Source organism: Delphinapterus leucas, chromosome 8 (assembly GCF_059928025.1).
Source record: "Delphinapterus leucas isolate spDelLeu-1000000601 "Yukka" chromosome 8, BTC_Dleu_Yukka2, whole genome shotgun sequence".
In the NCBI taxonomy this organism is placed as follows: domain Eukaryota; kingdom Metazoa; phylum Chordata; class Mammalia; order Artiodactyla; family Monodontidae; genus Delphinapterus; species Delphinapterus leucas.
In genome coordinates, this window is record NC_143136.1 from 37,847,228 (window position 1) to 37,869,239 (window position 22,012).

Here is a 22,012-nt window from a genome sequence, read left to right on the forward strand (position 1 = left end):
GTAAGTATTATTATTAACTCCATTTTATAGGGGCGGAAATTGAAACTTGAAGAGGTCCAGTAAGTTGCCCAAGATCACGTCTCTAGTACGCATTAGAAGCAGTATTTGAACCCAGGCGGTATGATTCCAGGGCTCACAGTTTTGATGGGTACACCACACCACATGACACGTAAATAGTAAAATACAATAAACACTCATTACAATTGTTCCATTAGAAATTGTTCTTGACTTGAGGTACATAGCAATTTATAAGACTGAGTGAATCAAGTTGTCAGTTTTGTTGTTGTTGTTTTTAATTAATGATACTCTGGGACCTGTGGAAGTGTTACTAGTTATTATCATAAGCCTTCTAATGGTAGAGTTTTTTAAACTTTATAAATGTTAGGGAAACTAATTATCCACATTACTGTCTCTTCTTTGCAATTAAATAAAGTCTTTTTATTATGATATTTAAATATAAACATTTTATATGCGGCAGTTTAACTAGTACATGATTTTTCCAGCCAAAAAAAACCCTTCATTTGGAAAGAAATCCTCAAAAGTACTATCTAAAGACTAAAAGTGGGTTGTTGTTTTTTTAACTTTAACTTTTCTCCTTTTAGACTCCAGAAACAGTTTCCTGACTTCCTTTCTGGAAATGATTTTTGTTTCCAACCATATTGAGAATCCTTTTTTTTTTTTTTTTTTTCCATTTTCTCTCTGTCTCTCTCTGTCTCTCTCTCTCCTCTTGCTTTCTTGGTAATAGCAGGGAGGAAGGGGGGGCAGTGGGCACAGGAAAAAGGGAAAAGAGAAAACAGAAAAAGAATTGCACACCACTATGTCTGAATATAGCCTCTACTTGTAGATAATTCCATCTGATTTGCACTTTTGCCTTTTTATTTCCGTTTTTGGACACCTCCTTTATCATCCAGCTAACTGGGATAGACAAAGCACTGTTGGTGCCCTGAGCGACAGAACTCTGGTAGGGGGCTGGCTGTAAATTGACGTGGCATGGAAATTCTCCGCTAAGTTGTAGCAGCTTGCATGTTTCTCCTAAGATCAAGCCCAGCCTCCCGGAGCTGTAGCTTAATCATCATGGGTTCAACGACTTTACAGAAAAATGGATAGAAAAAGTCTTCAGCTCCTTTCTTTGGACTCAAATGTTTTCTTTTTGAGTATCTATGGTTTAGCTGAAAAAATCAAAGCAGTTAAGTCTGTAATTTTCTTTTTGCAGCTTAAACAACAGAATTTGCTGGTCTCCCTCCCCTATCCTGCAATTTAATTCCTTACAGATTTTGCCATGGGGTGCGGACTTAGAAAGCTGGAAGACCCTGATGATAGCAGCCCTGGAAAAATATTTTCTACCCTGAAGAGACCGCAAGTGGAAACAAAGACAGAATTTGCTTACGAATATGTATTGCTGGATTTTACTTTACAAGGTACTTTTTGCTTCTATTTTATTTGTAAAATGAAAGATTTCAGAGATAAGGGACTTCTAGTTGTTTTAAGTGTTGGTTTGTGGATTTTTAAACTGTTCCTCATAATCAGATTGTACAATCAATCTAACAATAATGCTTTGTTTCTTAATTACACTCTGAAAGATTTTTGTTCTGTTTGGTTTTTGTAAATTTGGCTCATAGGTACTTTATAAAATTAGAAAAACTGCTTGGAAATAGCCCTTTCATTTTTAAATCAAATGCTTATTTGTAGAAGGACACATGAAAAATGTTCGCTTTCCAGCCAAATAGGTCTAGCCTTAATGACAGTTTGTGTTTTCAAAAAGATCTGAAAGGCACAAGAAGGTAGCATGTAGGAAATATTACTTGCATCATGTGGAAGAGTATTTGCTAAGACAATTCTGAGGTTTCCAACTGCGTTAATGTTGTGATTGTGGTAGTCATTTGATATTTTTGACCAAACTAAATTTGAAGTTTGAAAATACAGAAAAAAAGATAGTCTTCTGTAAGATACTTCCTTTGCTTGCCCTGTCCCTAACAGAGAAACTCCCTGTTCCAGAAAGTTGGAAACACAAATAAACAAGCCCAGATGGCAGCCCTGTGTAAGGAACAGAGGCAGCTCAACTTCACAAATACTTTACCTCACTTCTTTTGGAAACTTTACTGTACAATCGCATTGATAAAACTGAGTTTTTAAAAAGCAGAACTATATCTTTAATTACAGGGTATTAAAAATGAAATTGAGTGTCCTGCTTGCTGTTAGAATTTCCAGATATCAGTATTTTAAGTTCTTATTACAAAGTTATGCTTTTAATTCTAATAAGCCGCACGTTTTATCAGTTAATAGAAAATGTATACTAAGTAGATTATCATGTTGTATATTAATTTCTTTTCAACTTAAACACAAATTCTCCATTTTTTTTGGTTTGCTCTGTGAACAGTGCATCTTTGTGCAAGAAGCAAGAGCAGCCCATTTTTCTTTGTCAAAAACTGAGCTAGCCAGCAAGCAAACTCCCTTCCAGAGACATACACAAAGTCTGTACATATACTTTTAACATATTTACATTTCCATTTTTACCTAAGGCTAAGGCTACCAAAGGGGAAAAAGTCAATATTCTTAATTTTCTTTTTAATTATGGAAGTTAAAAGTAGATTAAAAAAAATAGTAGATTAAGATAATGGTGACAATCAGAGAAGTAACCACTCAAATGAATTTTTTCTATACTTTTTCAAAAAACATCATTTGAGAAAATATTTGTGATGTGGTCCTATGTTTTCTCCATTGATTGTCCTTGTCAATTATCTTTTAGGACAAGTTTTTGTAAATCCACAGGATGCAAACACATATTTTCCTTAACCTCAAAACCTTGTCTATTCATAAAGTTTAGGCCAGAGCCATTTTGATCTGTGCTTTAAGATTTGCTGCACAACCCCCATAGGTTTTAAAGTAACTTGAATTTTTTTTTTTTTGGATTTATTTCCACCCAACCATGTTAGCAATCTCAAACAAATTTGTATAAATGCAGCCATCCTTGGATCAGAAAGATCTACAACTTTCTTCAGAAGTCATTTTGGTTTTATTATTATCAGAAGCCCTTCTCTCTGTGAAAGGAGTAAAATTTCTACCTTCCACTCTAGGTGTGTGGAGGAGGTAATAGAGTATTACACTATAAAGTGTAGGTATGGGCATAGTTTGCAAATGTTAACTCAGTAAGCAGGCACATATTTTAAAGTTGCACCTGGTTCCTATTTGGTCCAGGGGCCCAATCTCCTGGTGTCCCTTTTCTCTACAATTCTTCCACACGTTTTTTGTTCTGTTTTGTTTTTGTCTTTGCCTTTGCCTTTGCCTTTGCCTTTGCCTCTGCCTCAGAAGCCAAGACTCTGTATCAGCCCAGCTCCACAAACCACCTTCCTCTCTTCTGTTGTCTCTGACGCCCACCTATTCCTCCAGTGTGTAGAGAAGTGAGTCACGTGGGGGTTAAAATATGCCAGCCTTCTTCGTATAGTCCTGGCCATTCTGACCTGGGGTCGCTGTGAGGACTACTAAATAGTGGCATCTCCTGCCTCTCAGAGACCACGTGCAGTGAGCAACCTTTCAGGAAACAAATTGGTCTAGTGACAGCTGTGTGTGCTCACGAAGAGCCTGTCTCTTACCTTGTTTTCCTCTGTTTCTCCAAACAGAGGACATGGGACAGAGAGTCAAGTCCCAGTGGGGCAAGAGGAGACCCTTTGAAATTTCCAGTGCCCTGTGTTATGGTGGCTATAGTTATCTTGAAAAATTTATTGATTTTCCATTTAGTTCCATTCTCTGTGTGCGTGTGTGTGTGTGTGTGTGTGTGTGCCTTTCCCACACTTTTTTTTTTTTTTTTTGGTGGGGGGTACTTTGAGCCATTACTTATATATCTCTATGGGAGAAATAATAGCCTAATCATTAAGTGCATAAGGCTCTGGAGTCAAGTTCCTGGGTTCTGAATCTAGGCTCTTTCACTCATTAACTTGGCAAGTTTATAAACTTTGCTGTATCTCAGTTTCCTCATCTATAAAATGGGGGTTCTGATGGTGCTTGCATAATAGAGTTATTTTAAAGATTAAAGGAGATTATACAAAATAATCTCCTTGAAAAGGTACCTGGCACTTAGTAAGCACTTAATAAAAGTTAACTATCCCTCCTGGCTTTGTGCCAGATCTACTAACCGCACTAGTGAGATTTTCAGCACAATTTTTGTGATAAATTTTCTGGATTATTGTATAGTAATCTATACATGTGTATGTATGAGAGTGTGTCAGTATATATATGAGTACATCATAGAGTTTCTTGGTGAAAAGTTAAATTAACTCTGCAAATAATCCAGAAGGGTTGGTTTACCTTCTTGTGCAATCCCAGAAAACAATCTGAATAACCATGGCCTTAAGGATTTTTAGAGCATGTATAGCTTTATGATTAAAAACAAATTTCTACAGTATTAAAAACCCAACAGAAGGACAGATGGTAACTTCCTTATTTGACTTTCTAATAGAATCATGTAAAACACATTGAGTAAAATTTTCCTGGCCCCTCGCTTGCTTTCTTATTATGAGAACAAGAAACTCTCATTGTCTTTTACCATCACTGTAACAGTAGTAAATACATTGATGTATGGATTCTGTAGAAGATGCTGATAAGTAGTGAAAACACAAAAAGGAATAAGACATAGTTTCTGCCCTCCAATATTTTATATTCTAATTGGTCAAACTGGACAAGCTCATGAACTCCTCAAGGTCAGGAACTATGCCACATCCACCTTTGCACTGCTGTGTTTTGCACGGTGTTTGGCACATGACCAGTGGCCAATAAGTTGTGTTGAAGTAATGAATGAAAAATTGCAATACGAGATACAAGAGGTATCAGGAAAAGGAAAAATCAATTTTGAATAGGATAAGTTGGAATTCAAATTAGAACTTTAACTGAACCTGAAGAAAAAAATAGGGTTTATATAATCAGAAAAAGATTAAGAGTTTGAGGTACTTTCAAGGGCTATTGAAAGGAGAAGTGAGGGGGCGTCCCTGTAAGAGACATTACCAAGAGGGACTTAGCCTGTGGCTGGCTGGGTATGAAGGGACAGAAAGAATGAGGAATCCAAGATGACTTCCCTGTTCTGAGCCTGAGAAACTGTGGAAATAATGATGCCTCTTACAGTAGGAGGGGCGTCCCACAGGGAGTCAGTTGGTGAAACAGCAATTCCATTCCAGGCACGTTGCATGTGAGGTGGCAGTGGAACATCCTGGCAGAGAGAGTTACAGGTGCACGGCAGAGATGATGACTTCCAGGAGGAATTGAAGTAGATAAAGTCTTAAAGAGGAGAATATGGGCAGAGCATAAGTGTCTTGGGCTGAATCATCAGGCATATTTAGCCATATTTAGGACAACTCAACAAAAATGAAATAGAATGAGGACAATTGCGACTGTATAGCACCAGAGAACACAAGGAAAAGGAGGGTTTCAAAAAGCAAGAAATGGTCAGTAATCGTAAATACTAGAGAACTTTCAAGAATAATGAAGATGCAGCACTGAAGAGAATGCATTTAAAAATCAACAAGAGATGAATAAAGTATCAGAAACGAGGGAAGGAAGGAAAGAAGGTCAGTCCAGCTAAATTTTCTATGTCTGTCTGAATCTAATAAGTTCTTGAGTATTTCCTCAAGCAGTCAAAAGATTTTCAAATGTAAAGTGCTATGTAAAAAGAAATTTATAATAAAGATGACTAAATTTACTCAAGCATCAACATAATCTCTGTCAGATAAAAAAACCGCATAAGGACTTTCCTTTATTTTTTATTTATTTATTTATTTTATTTATTTTTGGCTGTGTTGGGTCTTCGTTGCTGCATGAGGGCTTTCTCTAGTTGTGGCAAGCGGAGGCTACTCTTCAGTTGCAGTGTGCGGGCTTCTCATTGCAGTGGCTTCTCTAGAGCATGGGCTGTAGGCGAGCAGGCTTCAGTAGTTGTGGCACATGGACTCAGTAGTTGTGGCTCTCGGGCTCTAGAGCACAGGCTCAGTAGCTGTGGCAAATAAAAAAACTTCACAATTTCGGACTGTTGGGGGAAAGAAAGTTCCCATTCTGACCTGGGGGATAGGGAATCTCTGAAAATAGCAAACAGTTGACCCACTTAAATAAATATTGATGTTGGGAGAAAATACATTTCTACTGGCAATCTACGTTATATTGGGGGTTTTTCTTACATCTGGGTGGACCTTTATTTATTCTTTTTTAAAATTTTTATTGGAGTATAGTTGCTTTACAATGTTGTGTTAGTTTCTACTGTACGGCCAAGTGAATCAGCTACACATATACATATAGCCCCTCTTTTTTTGGATTTCCTTCCCATTTAGGTCAGCACAGAGCATTGAGTAGAGTTCCCTGTGCTATACAGTAGGTTCTCATTAGTTATCTGTCTTATACATAGTGTCAATAGTGTATATATGTCAATCCCAGTCTCCCAATTCGTCTATTTATTTTTTGAACTAACACTTACTGAGCACCTACTGAGCTCCGAGTGAGGAATAAAGCCTAGTCCTTGACTTCTGTGAACCTGCATCCTAGTGAGCTTCCTGCTGAGAAGCCCTGAGGAATAACCATCTGTTTACAGTGCTTACACTCTATGCTGTGATACAAACTTTGCTAGAAGTCTGAGAGTTATAGAAGCAGAAAGAAGAGCACCTCCACCTGATTGGTGGGATCCAGAAAGACTCCTTAAAAGAAGTGCCACCTCATCTGATCTAAAGAATGAGTGAGACTTAGACAAAGATTTATGTCCAGAATATACAAAATACAACTGAAAATCAAAAAAGGAAAAGACAACCCAATAGAAAAATGGACAAGGAACTTGGACAGGTGGCTGATGAAACAGGAAATCTAAATGGTCAATAGACATATGAAACCGTGCTCAACCTCATTAGTAATCAGGAAAAATTCATGTTAAAACCACAGTGAGAAACCACTACAAATCATCCAAAATGGCTAAAATGTCAAGCTAATACCAGGTATTGGTAAATTGGTACAACCATTTTGAAAAAACAAAAAATGCTTTGTCATTACCTATTTAGCGAAGATACATATACCCAGTGGAAGCGTGCACACGCATGCACCATGCAGCACATACAAGAATGTTGATGGAAGTGCTATTTGTAATAACCCCAAAAGTGTGAACAACTCAGAAATCCACGAACAAGAGACTGGAAAAATAAATTGTGGTAAACTCATACAATGCAACACTGCACCACAGAAGTGAGCCAACTTATTCTGAAAAGGGCCAGATAGTAAATATTTTAGCCTTTGTGAGCCGTGTGGTCTCTGTCACAGCTACTCAGCTCGGCCAGTGAAGTGCCAACATACCATATGCAACAAAACAGGCCGTAGGCAGTACTTTGCTGTCCTCTACTATACTGCAATGAAAACGAACAAACTACAACTACACAAGCTGCCCAAGATTAATCTCACGACCTTAATGTTCAGTGAAAGAAAACAGACACAAAATACTGTATGATTCCATTTATATAAAGCTCACAAAATTGGCAAAACTGAACTGTAGTGTTTGCTTGCATTCTTGCATAGTAAACTAAAAAGAGCAAGGAGTGAGGACCACAAAAGTCAAGGTAAAAAAAAAAAAAAAAAAAAGTCAAGGTAGCACAGAGCAGGAGAGGGGGATTGTGATTGAAACGGGCAGGAAGTGAGGCTTCTGGCGTGCCCGCCATTTTCTGATTTTTGAATGGATGGTGGTTACCAAATGCTGGCAGTTTTAAGTATGTTTTGTGCACCCCGTTTGTACGTTACATTTCTACCCCCACACAAGATGTTTTTAAAGGTTAAAAAAAAAGGCTGAGTAAGGAAGTGGGGGTAAGGCAAACAAGGCTGAAAGACAAGCTGTACAGACTCAGAAACGAGAGAAAATCTCATGGTTTGTCTGGGAACTACAAGTAAAACCGAACAGGCAGAGTGCAGCACATGCAGGAGACAGCGGTGAAACACAAGGCTGACTTGGTCATAATGCAATCTTTTGCATATCTGCCTGTAATTATGAGCTCTGTCGTCCCTTGGAGTTTGAGTGCATTTCAAAACCACAGTTGTATTACTTCAATTAAATATATTAATGAGTGACTACAAAGATGGCACCTTTATTGAAAACATAAAATGTTATGTAATTTGGACGTTATTTATATAGTAGTTTATCTTTCTAAGTAACTTAAAACATTTTGATAAGTAGAGTAAACTGGATACTCCTTTTAATATCTGTACATTAGATTGATTAACAATTTATAGTAGTCGAAAGCTTTAGCTCAGCTCATGTCTGAATCTTCACAAATTCTGAATTAGCAGTGATGCAAACCAATGAAGCTTTACTTTCCTGTCGGTGCTCAGATGTACTGGCTCTGGAGTCATTCTGTCTGGTTCAATTACAGCCTTACCGCTCACTAATAATTTGGGCAAGTTATCAAATCTCTCTCTTCCTGAGTTTCCTCATCTGAAAATAATGATAATATCTGCCTTGTGGAGTTTTTGTAAGGGCTAATTAAGATTAGGCATGTAAAGCACTTTGCATAATGCCTGGCACAAAATATGTACTTGGTACATGTTACTTATTATTTTTTACTATAATTGCTAGATATAATATGGGGTTTGACAGTCTGTTCCCTTTTGAAAATATGGTAAAATTGCTTGCCAGTGTTTGTACATCGTGCTTTTATCTGAGGAAACAATGTTTCATAAATATTTCAAAAATACATACCAACCTTCAGAAGTAAATTGGTGGAAAGAACATATATATGTCTTGGACTGGTTTCATACAGTTACATCATCAGAGCAAACCTTTTGACATTGAACAAGTTCTTAGCTTTTTACTAGAATGTGACTTTTTTCTATTTTTAAAATTTGATCTTTGTCTATGAAGCTTTTAAGCAAAGGACCATAAAAAACTCTACTGATATTTTATTTTGGAAACTATGAGGATAAATGATAGACTTGCTTAACCTTCAGCACGTTTCAGTTTTAATCAGAAAAGTCCACTCTGCATGTATATAGTTTTCAAAGCAACTACAAAATACTTTCCTTCACCAGTTCTTCACAATAGCCTTGTAAGGTGTAATAAAGCTTTTACAAATCGTGTAGCATTGATTGAATGGCAACCAACCCCACCCATTAATGCTGTCAACAACACCATTTGTTCCTTCTCCCAAGGAACTCGCAGCGGTTGGGGAGCTAAGAAGAGCAAGATGGCTTGCAGCTGCTGCTAACTGCCTCTGCTGTTCAGTTCTAGCCAAAACAACCACACCTCCCCCCTAATTTCCTGTGTTTAAAAAGTAATAGAGTCTCTGATATTACTGCCCCAGTGTAAGGACATCAAATCAAAGGCTTGGCTTCAAACACCAAGCCTATCTTGGAGACATAATTATTCACTCTGGTGAGCACTGATGAAAATGCCTCACTCTGTGTGCACAGCTTGCCCCTTCCTCACATCTCTAAGCTGAGTCAGGCTGCCAGTCTCTTTTCAGCACAGTTTAAAACATTATTAAGAATCGAGGGGATTACCTGAAGGGAAGTTCTCAACAAAATTCCCAGATTTACTTCACCTTTCCTTGCTCCTAGGTTTACCTTTCTTGAATGACACTGGCATGTTTAAAATAAATCACAATGTAGGATAAGAAGGGCAATTTGTTAACAGAATGAACCCCAGCCCTCCTATCACCATCACCCTCCTGTCCCCACTAATGAAGATTTGGATCACTTTCTGTGTCCTAGGATGCTGAACACTGTCTAAGATGGTCCGGGTGGCCTGGCCTGGACCTGGGCAGGCTCTGGTCTGCAGAATCCCTGGGGCAACCCAGAGGAGAAGCTGCAAACCAGCAAGACATGGGCCATGTTCAGCCTTTAGACAGGTCTCGCTTGGTGTGTATAGTGTTAAGATATTTGAATTAACTGTCACTTTTTAAAGTTGGGAGATATTACATAAGAATCTGGATTTGGGGGTTTTCTTAAAAAAATAGAAGATCCAGCAACACTGGGCCGACATGACCACATGGCAGCGCTGGACCAGGGCTGCTGCACTCTTGGATAAGGTATTAAGTCTTCCCCAGGTCCCTCCTTCAGCACAGCCTCTTTCCTTGTTTTATCAGGCTGATACCTTTGGACATTTGAGTCTGGGACTCAATGGAGCAGATCAGCGTGAGTTAGGGACTGTTATTTGGAGTGAGTTGGCAGGGGGGACACCTAATCTATAGGGTGAGTTAGGGACCTGAGATCTAGAGCATGAGTTAGGGGCCTCTGATACAGAATTCTACAGATGGTGAGCCAGGCTGGGCTTTTGGAATAAATCCAGATCTCTACAATGATCTTCCTGGAGATTTTTTTAAACCAACAATGACATCTCGGAGGGCAACTTCATTCGAAACTATCTTTCTAAGCTGGGCCACCAACAGACAGGCACATCACTGATATTTGAGTGTTTACTTTGTACCAGGCCCTGGGCTCATGTTTTACAATTACTATGAAAGCAACTCTATGAAGTTAATACCATTGTTTGTCCCTGTCATTGCCTGTCTCAGACAGGCAAATTAACTTGTTCCAGATCTAGTAAATGGCATGAGTTGAGCCCAGGTGATTTGCTTCCAGATCCTAATGCTCTTAGAATAGTGTGCTGCCTCTCGTTCCACAGGCGAGGACTTTATTTAACAAAGCAACCAATAGTTGTATAGCACATGCTACATGCCAGATACTTTCTAGGAACACATATAAACTTATTTAATCCTAACAACCCTATAGAGTAGACTCTATTATTATTCTTACCTTGAAGATGAGGAAACTGAGGCACGTGGGTGCAAAGTAGCTTGCCAGGCTAGTAAGTGTTAGAGCTGAGATTTGCATCCAGGCAGTCTGGTCCGAAGGTCTTTTTTTGGGGGGGGGGGGCTTGTGGGATCTTAGTTCCCCCACCGGGATTGAACCCCGGCCCTCAGCAGTGAAAGCGAGGAGTCCTAACCACTGGACCACCAGGGAAGTCCCCCTAGAGTCTATTTTCTAAACTACTGCTCCATGAGCACCCTGGAGCTCTGTTCACTGAATACGTTAATGTTACAACCAATTTTTCATTCAGTTGGTCCTTTAACAAGTGTTTCTCAAGCACTTATCATAATTGTCATGTCTATGCCGAGTGCTATTTATCAAAAGACACAGACCTCCAAATAGAAGAACATGCACATTTGAGACAGTTGAATAATTAATGTAAAGCACTGGGCCCAAAATGACATGATCTTTACAAAAACTTATGTGTAAGATATGCTTATTAGTACTGATGTACAATTTTTTTTCTCCCTTTGTAACTTTACTGGATTTCTCAGTTTGTAATTCTTCTCAAAACTTCTGTGTGTGTGTGTCTTTGTGTTTCAGGCATTAACATTTCTTTTGCATTGAACTCAAGACAATAACCTTACTTTATCGAAAGTGCAAGAGGATGTAGATTAGACTAGAAAAGCTGGATTTGTTCCACTGACACAAAATTTCTCTGACATCGCCAGAGAACAAGGTGTTCCTTAGAAATACATTCTCTACCTGAACAGGAACCTCTTTAAGCACCAATGTCCTTCTGTTATAGCTATCTTCTTGTGATTCTATTTAATGTGTTACAAAATTCTGCCTTTGAAAACCTTGTTCTGAAACAATAGAACGGAGGGAATGATTTCATTATCATTATCAATCGGGCCAATGAAGTGTAGAAAGTCCTTTAAGAGACCTCAGGCTGTAAAGTTTTTACAGTTCTTTTATCTAGTTTTATAATTCATTTTATTCCCGCTGATGTCATCTGTCCCCCTTGCTGCCATCACTGTGTCCTTGCTACTTCTATCCCAGTAGGGGTTCCAAGCCTCCACCAAAAGACTTAGCACTAGACCTGAGGTGCTTTTAAGTTGTACACACAAACACAGAATTAATAACATTGAATCTTATAGTCAGAAAGCTGTGCCCTTTTCAGTTCTTTTTAAGCCTTCCAATCAGTTTGGAGTTACTACGTCTTTAACACCTCCCTAATGGCTAATTCTCCCTTTCAACAAAGAGAGAGCAGGGCTGTGGCTCAGTCCTTGGCAGATAACAGTATCCAGCTAGAATTTGATAAGTATTTTCTTTTTGTTGTATTTATTTGTATGTAATTTTCTACTTATGGTAAGTGATTCTGGTTTTATGCCTTTAAGGAATTCTCAGTCTAACAGCAGAGACAAACACATAAACAAGTATCTATAATACAGATTGATAAGGGAACTAGTAGAATGCACAGCACAGAGGAAGGAATGATTAACTCAACTTGGGGAGCAGGAAAGGAAACGAAGTTCTGGCAACATGAAACAGTGTGCCAGGCTCAGGAGCTCCCGTAGTTCCGTCCTGCCAAAGCAAGATGTACAAGGAAAAGGATGACAAGAGTGAAAGCTGAATAAGTAGACAGAGGCCAGACTATGAAGATTCTTTCGTATCATGCTAAGCATTTCCATTTTCTACAATAAGCAATGAGATCCATTAAAAGACGGAAATTTTCTTTAAATTTCTGTAGGATTGGTATATAGTTCTAAAAATAAGTTTAGGCTATGTTTCATTCCTTAGTCTTAACAGTTTATTCTGGTTTATAGTTTTTTAGTTCCTTTGTTTGGAAATCAGGGTTGATAGTTAAAATACTAAAAAAGTAAGACCAAATGAATCACAGAGTGATTGCCACACAACCATGCGGAACTGGGTCATTTTGCAACGAAATCCAGCTGTTTCTTCCAAAACCAGGATCAGTCTCTTTGTTTTTATTCCTATTCATAATGATGAAAATATATTGTAGATTAGTTTAAATCCAGAAGAGGATGAAAATTTGAGTAAATGGATTCATGCTGGTTTATATAACTTTTCTTTGAGTGCTTTATTTCCATTTGAGAAGTTGGCATGAGCCCACGTGAATCCAAGTGGTGGATTTCTGTTCCATCACGTGGATATTAATGTAAGAGGAGGTAGGGATTTCCTCTGACCCTTCTTCCTTGTCTGCTTCTTAACCTACTTCCTGTGTTTGGGCAATTAACAGCAGCTATTTTCTGGACAGCACTGACCACACTGACAGAAGGCCAACAGCCAGCACTGCCCCTACCTGGAGTTCATTTCATATGTTTTGTTATTCAAGAGATAGCCAAACTGCAGCTCCATTTCTAGTTATTAAGTCTTGGTTGTTTTCCAGAAAATGAGAAATATTGTCACAGAAAATGAAGTTGTTTTTAAAATTAATACTGCTAGAACATTCATTTTCCCATATAACACACCCTTTTCCTTTTACTAAAAACTATACAGATTGTACTATTCTATAGTTTCTACAGATTTGCCCTGCTTCAAAGGAATGTTTCAACTGCATATCAATGTTGCGTTTAAATTTCCTGTGTATTTAGAATTCTTACTTATTAAGAAGAACTTCTGGTTGCCTTTACTTTTTCAATTTCTTTACTCAAGTATTTATATAAGTGCCATAAGAAACCGTATTTTTAGTTTCCCAGAGAAACTTAAAACACGATTTTTTTGAAATGTAATTAGAAATAAGAAAGCACTTGACAGGGACTTCCTTGGTGGCGCAGTGGTTAAGAATCCGCCTGCCAATGCAGGGGACATGGGTTCAATCCCTGGTCCGGGAAGATCCCACATGCTGCGGAGCAACTAAGCCCGCGAGCCACAACTACTGAGCCTGCGTGCCCTAGAGCCTGCATGCCGCAACTACTGAGCCCACGTGCTGCAACTACTGAAGCCCCCACACCTAGAGCCCGTGCTCCGCAGCAAGAGAAGCCACCACAATGAGAAGCCTGTGCACTACAACGAAAAGTAGCCCTGCTCACCACAACTAGAGAAAGCCCATCGTGCAGCAACGAAGACCCAACAGAGCCAAAACTAAATAAATTTTTTTTAAAATAATAAAAAAATAAAAATGTGTCTTTAAATAAATAAATAAAATAAAACTGCCTTATTTGAAATATATATATAGGGCATTGTATTTCTACTTGAAGACATATTGGTAATACTAAGTATCCGCCGGCTGCTAAGAGTACTTTTGCTTTTTCTGAAATTAAATTAGAAAATATATAATACCTGTGAGCATAACTTTATTTGAGATTAAACCATATGGATACGTTTCCTATTCATTAGTATTATCATACGTAGATAGAAATAATATGCAATTCAACTTTATGAATGTGCAAATCTCTCTTTGCATTTGATATTTCAGCTTCGCCAAACCCAGAAGTAATCAAGATAAATTCAATTCTGGATATAGTAACAAAAGTGGAAGACTACTATCTTAAAGGATATATTGTCGGGGCTATTCATCCTGTTATACAACCTGTTGGGCAGCAAAAACACCTGCCTGCAAGTTACCTATACAGGGTGGTGCTATCGCGCTTGAAATTAAGGTAAGCCTGACACTCCAGAAAACTGTCATACTAAGAAGCTGTTGAGAGAGACAGTTTTCTTTGGCTAAAAGCAAAGCAAGTTTGAACAAAGTGATGGAGAATAAAGGATAATTTGGGGTTTTGGCTTAAGGCACATTTTCCAGCAGTTGAACCTCGATTGGGAGAAGGAAACTTAAATCTCCTTCCTTAAAACTTCTCATAGATTTAGCCCCTTGCAGACAAACAGGTCCTAGGTAAGGATGTCAATGAAAAATGGGAAAGGAAAATAGACTCAAGAAGCACCTGAAAGCTGATATAGCAACTTCAGCAGATGAGGGGGTATCAATTAGCTATATCCTGTCACTGGGCTAAAAGAGCTGACTGAACAAGTCCACTTTCACTGAGCGTTTTTTTTGAACTGTCCTGTATTGTTTTATTAATAGTGGCAACAGAAACTATGTCTAACTTCCAAAACTTTTACAGCAAAAAGGCCTACATGCCAAGTTCTCACAAACTGGATAGATCTCTTATCAGCTTTTTCCAAAAAATAGGATGGGAAAGCCAGAAAGCCATCCATTTTAGGTTCTTTTTTAACTTCTTTAATAGCTGTTTTTCCAAACAATACTACAAACGCTTTTGCCAACCAAGCTTGTATGTTTCATAATATTCAAAATACTGTTACTCCTTCCAGTGAAGAATGAAAATAACCAGACCAATGTCTTTGATTAACACGTTAAATTTTTTTTACACAACTCTCCAACTGTATCAAAATCATCTCAAAGACCAGGGTAAAAACTGTGTTTTCTCTTTATAGCGACTTTAACTATGAAAGGGCTAAGCTGAGAAGGGAAAATGAAATAAGAGAAAACGAGAGAAAACAGGAAAATTGGGAAAAAAAGAAGAGGCTTTAAAAAATCCCAGATGTGCTTTTTAGGGACACTGTCTGCTACTGAGTAACTAACTGCCCACTTACACATGTCTGAGAGGGCGTGTACACAAGCAGCTTTCACCATGACAGGGCACCTCATCAGATATTTACTAGTTCAAGCATTACTAAGGAAATATGCCATTTACCACACCATAGCAACACTTATGTCCTAATTACAAATCGTACAAACCAAGGATAAATTATTTTTCTCTTTTCGCATTACTTCAAATAGATTTAGCCGTGCCCTGCCAGGGCTAAGAATAATCAAGGGGTGAAGATCAGAAAAGAAGAAAAAGGAAAAAGACAGGACAATATTTATCTGCACTTAAATAGGATTGTTACTTGTGCTTTTGTACAATAATGAGGTATAACAGTGATTTAAAATCATTTCTCATAACTTATCAAAACAACAGACGCAGAGCTTTTCTTTCATGTTAAATTAGAAATTAAATTAATAGAGGTTTTAATTAAGGAAATCTAAATTAATAGAAGTTATTGTGTTTTTCCAATATTTTTACGTAAGAAGACAGCCATTAGAGTCGAAATAACAAAGAAAAAGGATTGCCTTGAACTTACTTGTGAGTTACTCGCTCATTTTCACATGAGCATATTAGCTGAAAATCAGCAATTGGCTTCCAACCATAAACATATTCTCTGTTACAGCACGAAGCATTCGACAGCACCCAGTGGACAAAGACGCCCAAGGCTTGTGATTGAGGAATGTCCTCTAACTTTTGAGACACAAACAAATGACGTAGCAAAAGAACTGATAGAAAAGGTACTAAAAGTATACATTTTTTCATGGGATATTGAGAAATATTTCATATTTCTTCTTCATCAATTTCCTTTCCTACTTTAAAAAGAACAGGAAAATGATAGGTGACTTAGTCTACCAGAATTTAAAACAAATTGAAGCACAGGTACCAAATTGTAGAGTTAAAAACAGAAATACAGGCCAGTGAAACAGAATGGAAATGCCAGAAATAGATTTATACATATATAAGAAGTTTCATAACAAACCTGATGAAATAAAAATGGGGGAACAACCATTACTGCGTAAGTGCTGCTGGGAAAATGGGCAATTGTTCTATAGAAAATAGACTCCACACATTTCACATGAGTTAAAGAGGTAATTTTTTCAAGTGCAAAAAATCTGAAAGAAAATGAAAGAGTGGACATATTTAATTATGAATAGATTGAGTAATTTGAGTTTGAATATATAAATATAGGTTATATACTAGGAAAAAAAGAATCGGGGGGAAATCTGCAGCAAATGTGTCTTATAGAAGCTTCATCTTCTGAATATATATGAAATGAATACAAACGCATGAAAGTATATTCAGCCTTGAATGGACAGACAGAATCCATGGACAGAAAGGAAACACAAATAATAAAGAGACATTTGGCAAAGGGTTCAACCTAACTAATAATTTTTAATGTAAATAAAAACTGAGAAGTAATAACTTACCAGTATTAACTGAGAAATTAAATTGAAAATATTAAATTCAATGTTGGAAAGACCTTTAAGAAAACATTCATATACAATGCAATTGGCATTGTAATAAATTAGTACAGAGTTTCTGAATACCAGTTTGGTAATAAAAGTCATAAATCTTGTTTTATTTTGTGACCCAGTAATTTCCTCTTTAGGAATCCATTCCAAGAAATTAATTGAAAAGGGAAAAATCATGTTTATACAAAGATATTTTAATCAACAGTGAATAGGGGCCAAATTCTCAACAAGTGGAAAACTGAGAAGGAAGTATTGGTCTATCAATATGATAGACTATTTTATGGGCATTGAACATGACAACTATCTTAACTGCTGAGAGAAAAAAGTCTATTCAATGTAACTTAATTGAACCTTAAATGAAAAATTGAACACTATATGTATATTGATTAAAACCAAAAAAAAAGAATTGTACATTCATAAGTATACTAAACTGACAGGATTTGATGGTGAAAGTTCGGGGTTTTTTTTTAAATTTTAGTTGCATTGTCATATGTGTAAGGTTTAGCTTTTATTTAAATGCATACTGCCAAAAACCTAAGGCATTTCCTGTCAAATAAGAAACTGTGAAATTTGTTCGCTGTTTCTATTTTTCCCAAGCTTTAAATGACCGTGTGTGTAAGATTATCTGTGGTTTGTGTTTAGCCAGTTAGAGCTGCCAATGATACTTCCCATTTAGATATAAAGTCACCATTTAATAGGGTTTTTCAGGAACAGTCTTTGAAACTAGATTTTTATAAACAAGGTACACATACTATTTACTACTACTATTCTGGGGAAAAAAAATTTTTTTTCTGGGAATAAATCCACTCCAGAAACAAAAATCTAACTGCTAATTTAGTCTTAATAGATCATCATGAGAGCATTCGTTTTGTATTTGACTTCCTGGACACAAAGATCTATTTAAACAGGAAAGTACTGTTATTTCAGCAATTAGAGTAATGGGGTTATTTTATGAAAAGAAAAGCTTCAGGAAAAATAGCACGTGAAATATTTGAACATTGCCCCGTGTATGAGCAAGAGCAATAGATGAGTGCCAAATATTATTTTTGAACGGCTGCCTGATATAAAGAGTTGATTGTTAAACAGCTAGATTTTAAGTCATTTTAACACGTCAATGTTTGCTCTTTTTTTAAATTTAGATTTACAAGTGTTTTCCCCAGGATTTTAAAATAAAAATCACATGAAAAACATCAATCTTGCAACTTAAAAAACGGAAAAGACAGTAATACTCTGTATCATACCAGCTTTTCCAGATAAAACTTTTTAGTAATAGAGAAAGTCTTCTGCAATTTTCCCCCCAAATCAACAAATAAGACCTAGAGAAAGCACCGACATTAAATTTACCGGTTTTTACCTTCCTCCTCACCACCTCCTTCTCCTCTCCTGGGAAACCTGAAATAAAGGACAATTTACGGTTATTTTTAAGGCTTCTTGCAGTGTCACAGTCTTAATGTGTTAATTTATAGGAGTAAATGATATTGTGCCAGCAGTGTTTGTCCAAGCTCCATACACCCACACCCTCTGTCCGTCTCAGCTAAGTTACAGCAGCCTCCATTGCTGTCTGGTTTCACCCTGCTTCTTCCTGGCCTTTTTCATTCCATTTTATTTCTGACTATAGACGTTTGCACTTGCAACCTCCATCATAACTCTTTTTTCGCCTCCCAGGTGAATTTAAAACATTTAAAATGTTTAAAACAGTGGCCGTATAAAAGATGTTGCTATTTCTTCATTTTAACTTATTTAACGAGTACTTATAGAGCACCTGTAGGTACAAAACATTGCAACACAAAAGTGAGTAAGATAGTGCCTGCCCTCAAAAGAATGGTCAGCTTAACACAGGAGAAAGACGTGGACACAAAAAGAACAAAGAAATGATGCAAAAGCAGAGAAAGAGAAAAGTGTTGAGCATGAAAATAATCACTCTTAGGGTCTCAAATTATTTCACTGGCATTATTTCATGTGCTTCCGAACCCTATTCTTTAACTGATAGAACTGAATCTAATCATGTGTATTTGGCCCAGAAAGGAGATAATAGTACCAAGATATAAGCAAATCAGAAACTTCTTAAGAGTGGTAGTATGAATTGGGCTTATGCATTATATGTATGCATTTTTCAAGAATTAGTCTTTTAACAGTTTTCTTTACACACAAGCAAACAAGGCTGTATGTTTTCCGCTTTTAAATTAATGTCTCTTCTTTATTATTAAGATGTTTTTGTTTTTTTTTTTTTTTTAAATGGAGGAGAAAGAGTGGCCTTATTTCTTTGCCAGGCAAAGAGGGAACACAGTAGCCTAGCGCCTCAAGAACTCTGCCCCCCTCCCTGGGGAATAGGAAGCAGTCAGTAATGTTATTTTTGAGGATTTCTTGGGATAGTTTTGAATTTTGCTTCAACTAGAGAAACCATTGTTAACAGGGCTGCAAAAATCATGCTATGGGATTATCAGTTCTTCCCAAATAGTAACCTCTTGGAGAAAATATAATTTTAAAATTAATTAATTAATTTACTTATTTGTTTGTTCTTTTATTTATTTATTTTGGCTGTGCTGGGTCTTGGTTGCGGCACGCGGGCTCTTCATTGCAGCGCAGGCTTCTCTAGTTGCGGCACGCGCGGGCTTAGCTGCAGTATGTGGGATCTTAGTTCCCCAACCAGGGATCAAACCTGCATTGAGAGTGCAGAGTCTTCACTACTGGACCACCAGAGAAGTCCCGAAAATATAATTCTTGTTTTCACAGTTTCTAAAATGTATCAGTTCTGTTTGAAGAAGCCACCAACATAGTGTGACAGGGTCTTAGGATTCTTGCTATATTAGAGGTCATTAATTTGTTTATGAATGGGTCTTTACTGGTCCATTTACTCCTTTTCTAATGGATTTCCTTAATAAGCCTGAAGGTTAATTGATAAAGCAATCAATGCAAATGAAGTTTACATTTTGTTCTACCATGTCTTTTTAAACTTCAGATTAATGGAGGTGCTAAAAGAGGAATGAAATTTGTTGGATTCATATCACAGCACTGTCCACCACTTAAATTCTGCAATGGAACCAACCATGATGGAGATACAGAGTCAGCACTACATGTGAGACACAGTTCAGAGGAAAACTGTAAAATTTGGAATGAAGGAACATTAAGTGGGCAATCATCTGAAAGTGGAATTGAGGAAGAACTACATCATGAAAGTGGACAGTGTCAAATGGAACGAGATTGCAGCCCCAGTTTCTCTAAATCAAGAAAGGGAGAAGGTAACAGACAAGATGAGTAGAAATAGAATATTAATTTAAATTTAGCAAAAATATGTTTTTAAGGGTTTTTTAACAAATATGAGGCAAATTAAATCTCTAATGATTATAAAGATGAAAAAACTAGTATAAACTTGTCTTGATTTTTTTAAATTATTGCACCTGGAATATGGTAGGGCAGTTTTCCGAACAGTTATCCCTAGCATGGTCATACAACACCATCCACATAATGAAACTTTGTGTTGAAAATTGGTTCCCATTTAGTCATACACCAACTCCTCTGTAAAATGGAGGCTGTGCATGTATACCAAAAAAGTGATTCTGTAAAGAAAGCTGTTCTGATTTATGTTTCTCCCTATAAACAGTGTGTGAGAATTTTAGTTCTGGCCTTTCCCATTTCATGGGTACTTTTCACCTTTGAAGTTAATTGGCTTTATTTGATCACCAGTTAGAATATTAAAATGCACATCATGATGAAACAACTAATATAACAATAGTGCCTGCATTCTTCTTCTTTTTTTTTAATTTATTTTTGGCTGCACTGGGTCTTTGTTGCTGCACGGGAGCCTTCTCCAATTGCGGCGAGAAGGGGCCACTCGCTGCGGCGCGCGGGCCTCTCATTGCAGTGGCTTCTCCCGTTGCAGAGCACGGGCTCTAGCCATGCAGGCTTCAGTAGTTGTGGCTTGTGGGCTCTAGAGCACAGGCTCAGTAGTTGTGGCTCACGGGCCTAGTTGCTCTGCGGCACATGGGATCCTCCCGGACCAGGGCTCGAACCCCACTTCCCCCATATTGACAGGTAGATTCTTAACCAATGTGCCACCAGGGAAGCCCGTGCCTGCATTCTTAAATAACTTTAAACAATAGTTTTATTCTTCTTTGCAGCTAGCAAGGCTTCCAAGAAGTTGAGAGTATTTTTTAATGTATTTCGGACTGTTCTAAGTTTTCTGATACATTTACGGGCACGCTTTAAAAAGCACTAATAAAGAAAATCAAAGACTATGTACACCTTAGAGTTAAGAGTCTGCAGCCAGACTGCCTCAGTGTCTTTAATAGAAAGGGTGTTGTTGTGAGTAGACATGAGATGTCTACAAAGTGCTTAGCCCAGTGCCTGGCACAGAATAGACTATTAAGTTAGCTGCTATTAACTGATCCTTTGATCAGTGTTGGTGCTAAGGCCACACACACTGGTGGCATCGGCTTTCTGGGTTGTGGTGAGATTGCTCAATATTCGTGCATGGCAGAGACCCACTGGACCACGGTCAACACAGCCTCCTTAAGAAAGGACCCAGGGCTTCCCTGGTGGCGCAGTGGTTGAGAGTCCGCCTGCCAATGCAGGGGACACGGGTTCGTGCCCCGGTCCGGGAAGATCCCACATCCCACAGGCCACGGAGCGACTGGGCCCGTGAGCCATGGCTGCTGAGCCTGCGCGTCCGGAGCCTGTGCTCTGCAACGGGAGAGGCCACAGCAGTGAGAGACCCGCGGACCGCAAAAAAAAAAAAAAGAAAGGACCCAGAGCATTTCCCAACTCATCATCTCACCGCCTCACCACCACCAACACCCTCCCATTTTTCTACCAGTTCCCTAGCTAACAACCACCCTGATTTTCCTGCAGAGTGCAAAATTTAGGAATGTAAGAGTTGTTGGAGTTGTGGCCAGAGAGCTACCCACTATATTCCACCCACAGCTACCTATAAAGTCCTGCTGGTTCCCATCCTAACTTTGATTAGATCAGGTGTCTGTTCCAAGTTTTTTAAGTTTCAAATCCAGTATGCTACTTAATTTAATTATCAGTCTTTAGATTCTGCTTTCTATTTATTTTAAAACCCTATATTTTTTGATAACTTTTCTATCGCAGTGGTTGGTTCTTAACTTTTGGTGCTGGGGGATAGGAGTGAGAGCGATAGCGATGGGGGCTGGGGGGAGACCAACAAAAGACCTCTTGGAGAGTCTGGTGAAATCCATGGAGACTCACCCAGAAAAACAC

At 37.9% G+C, this 22,012-nt stretch overlaps 1 protein-coding gene across 1 annotated transcript in view; it reads left to right on the top strand.

The window, feature by feature from the left end:
* The first annotated feature begins 315 nt into the window (after positions 1-315).
* RFTN2 (raftlin family member 2) overlaps positions 316-22,012 on the top strand; it is a 62,888-nt gene continuing 41,191 nt past the window's right edge. Inside the window, exons 1-4 of the mRNA XM_022567324.2 lie at positions 316-1,418; positions 14,189-14,372; positions 15,943-16,057; positions 19,752-20,031. Coding sequence (XP_022423032.1) covers positions 1,280-1,418; positions 14,189-14,372; positions 15,943-16,057; positions 19,752-20,031 — 718 coding nt within the window. The 5' untranslated portion in view covers positions 316-1,279. The remainder of the gene's footprint in view (positions 1,419-14,188; positions 14,373-15,942; positions 16,058-19,751; positions 20,032-22,012) is intronic.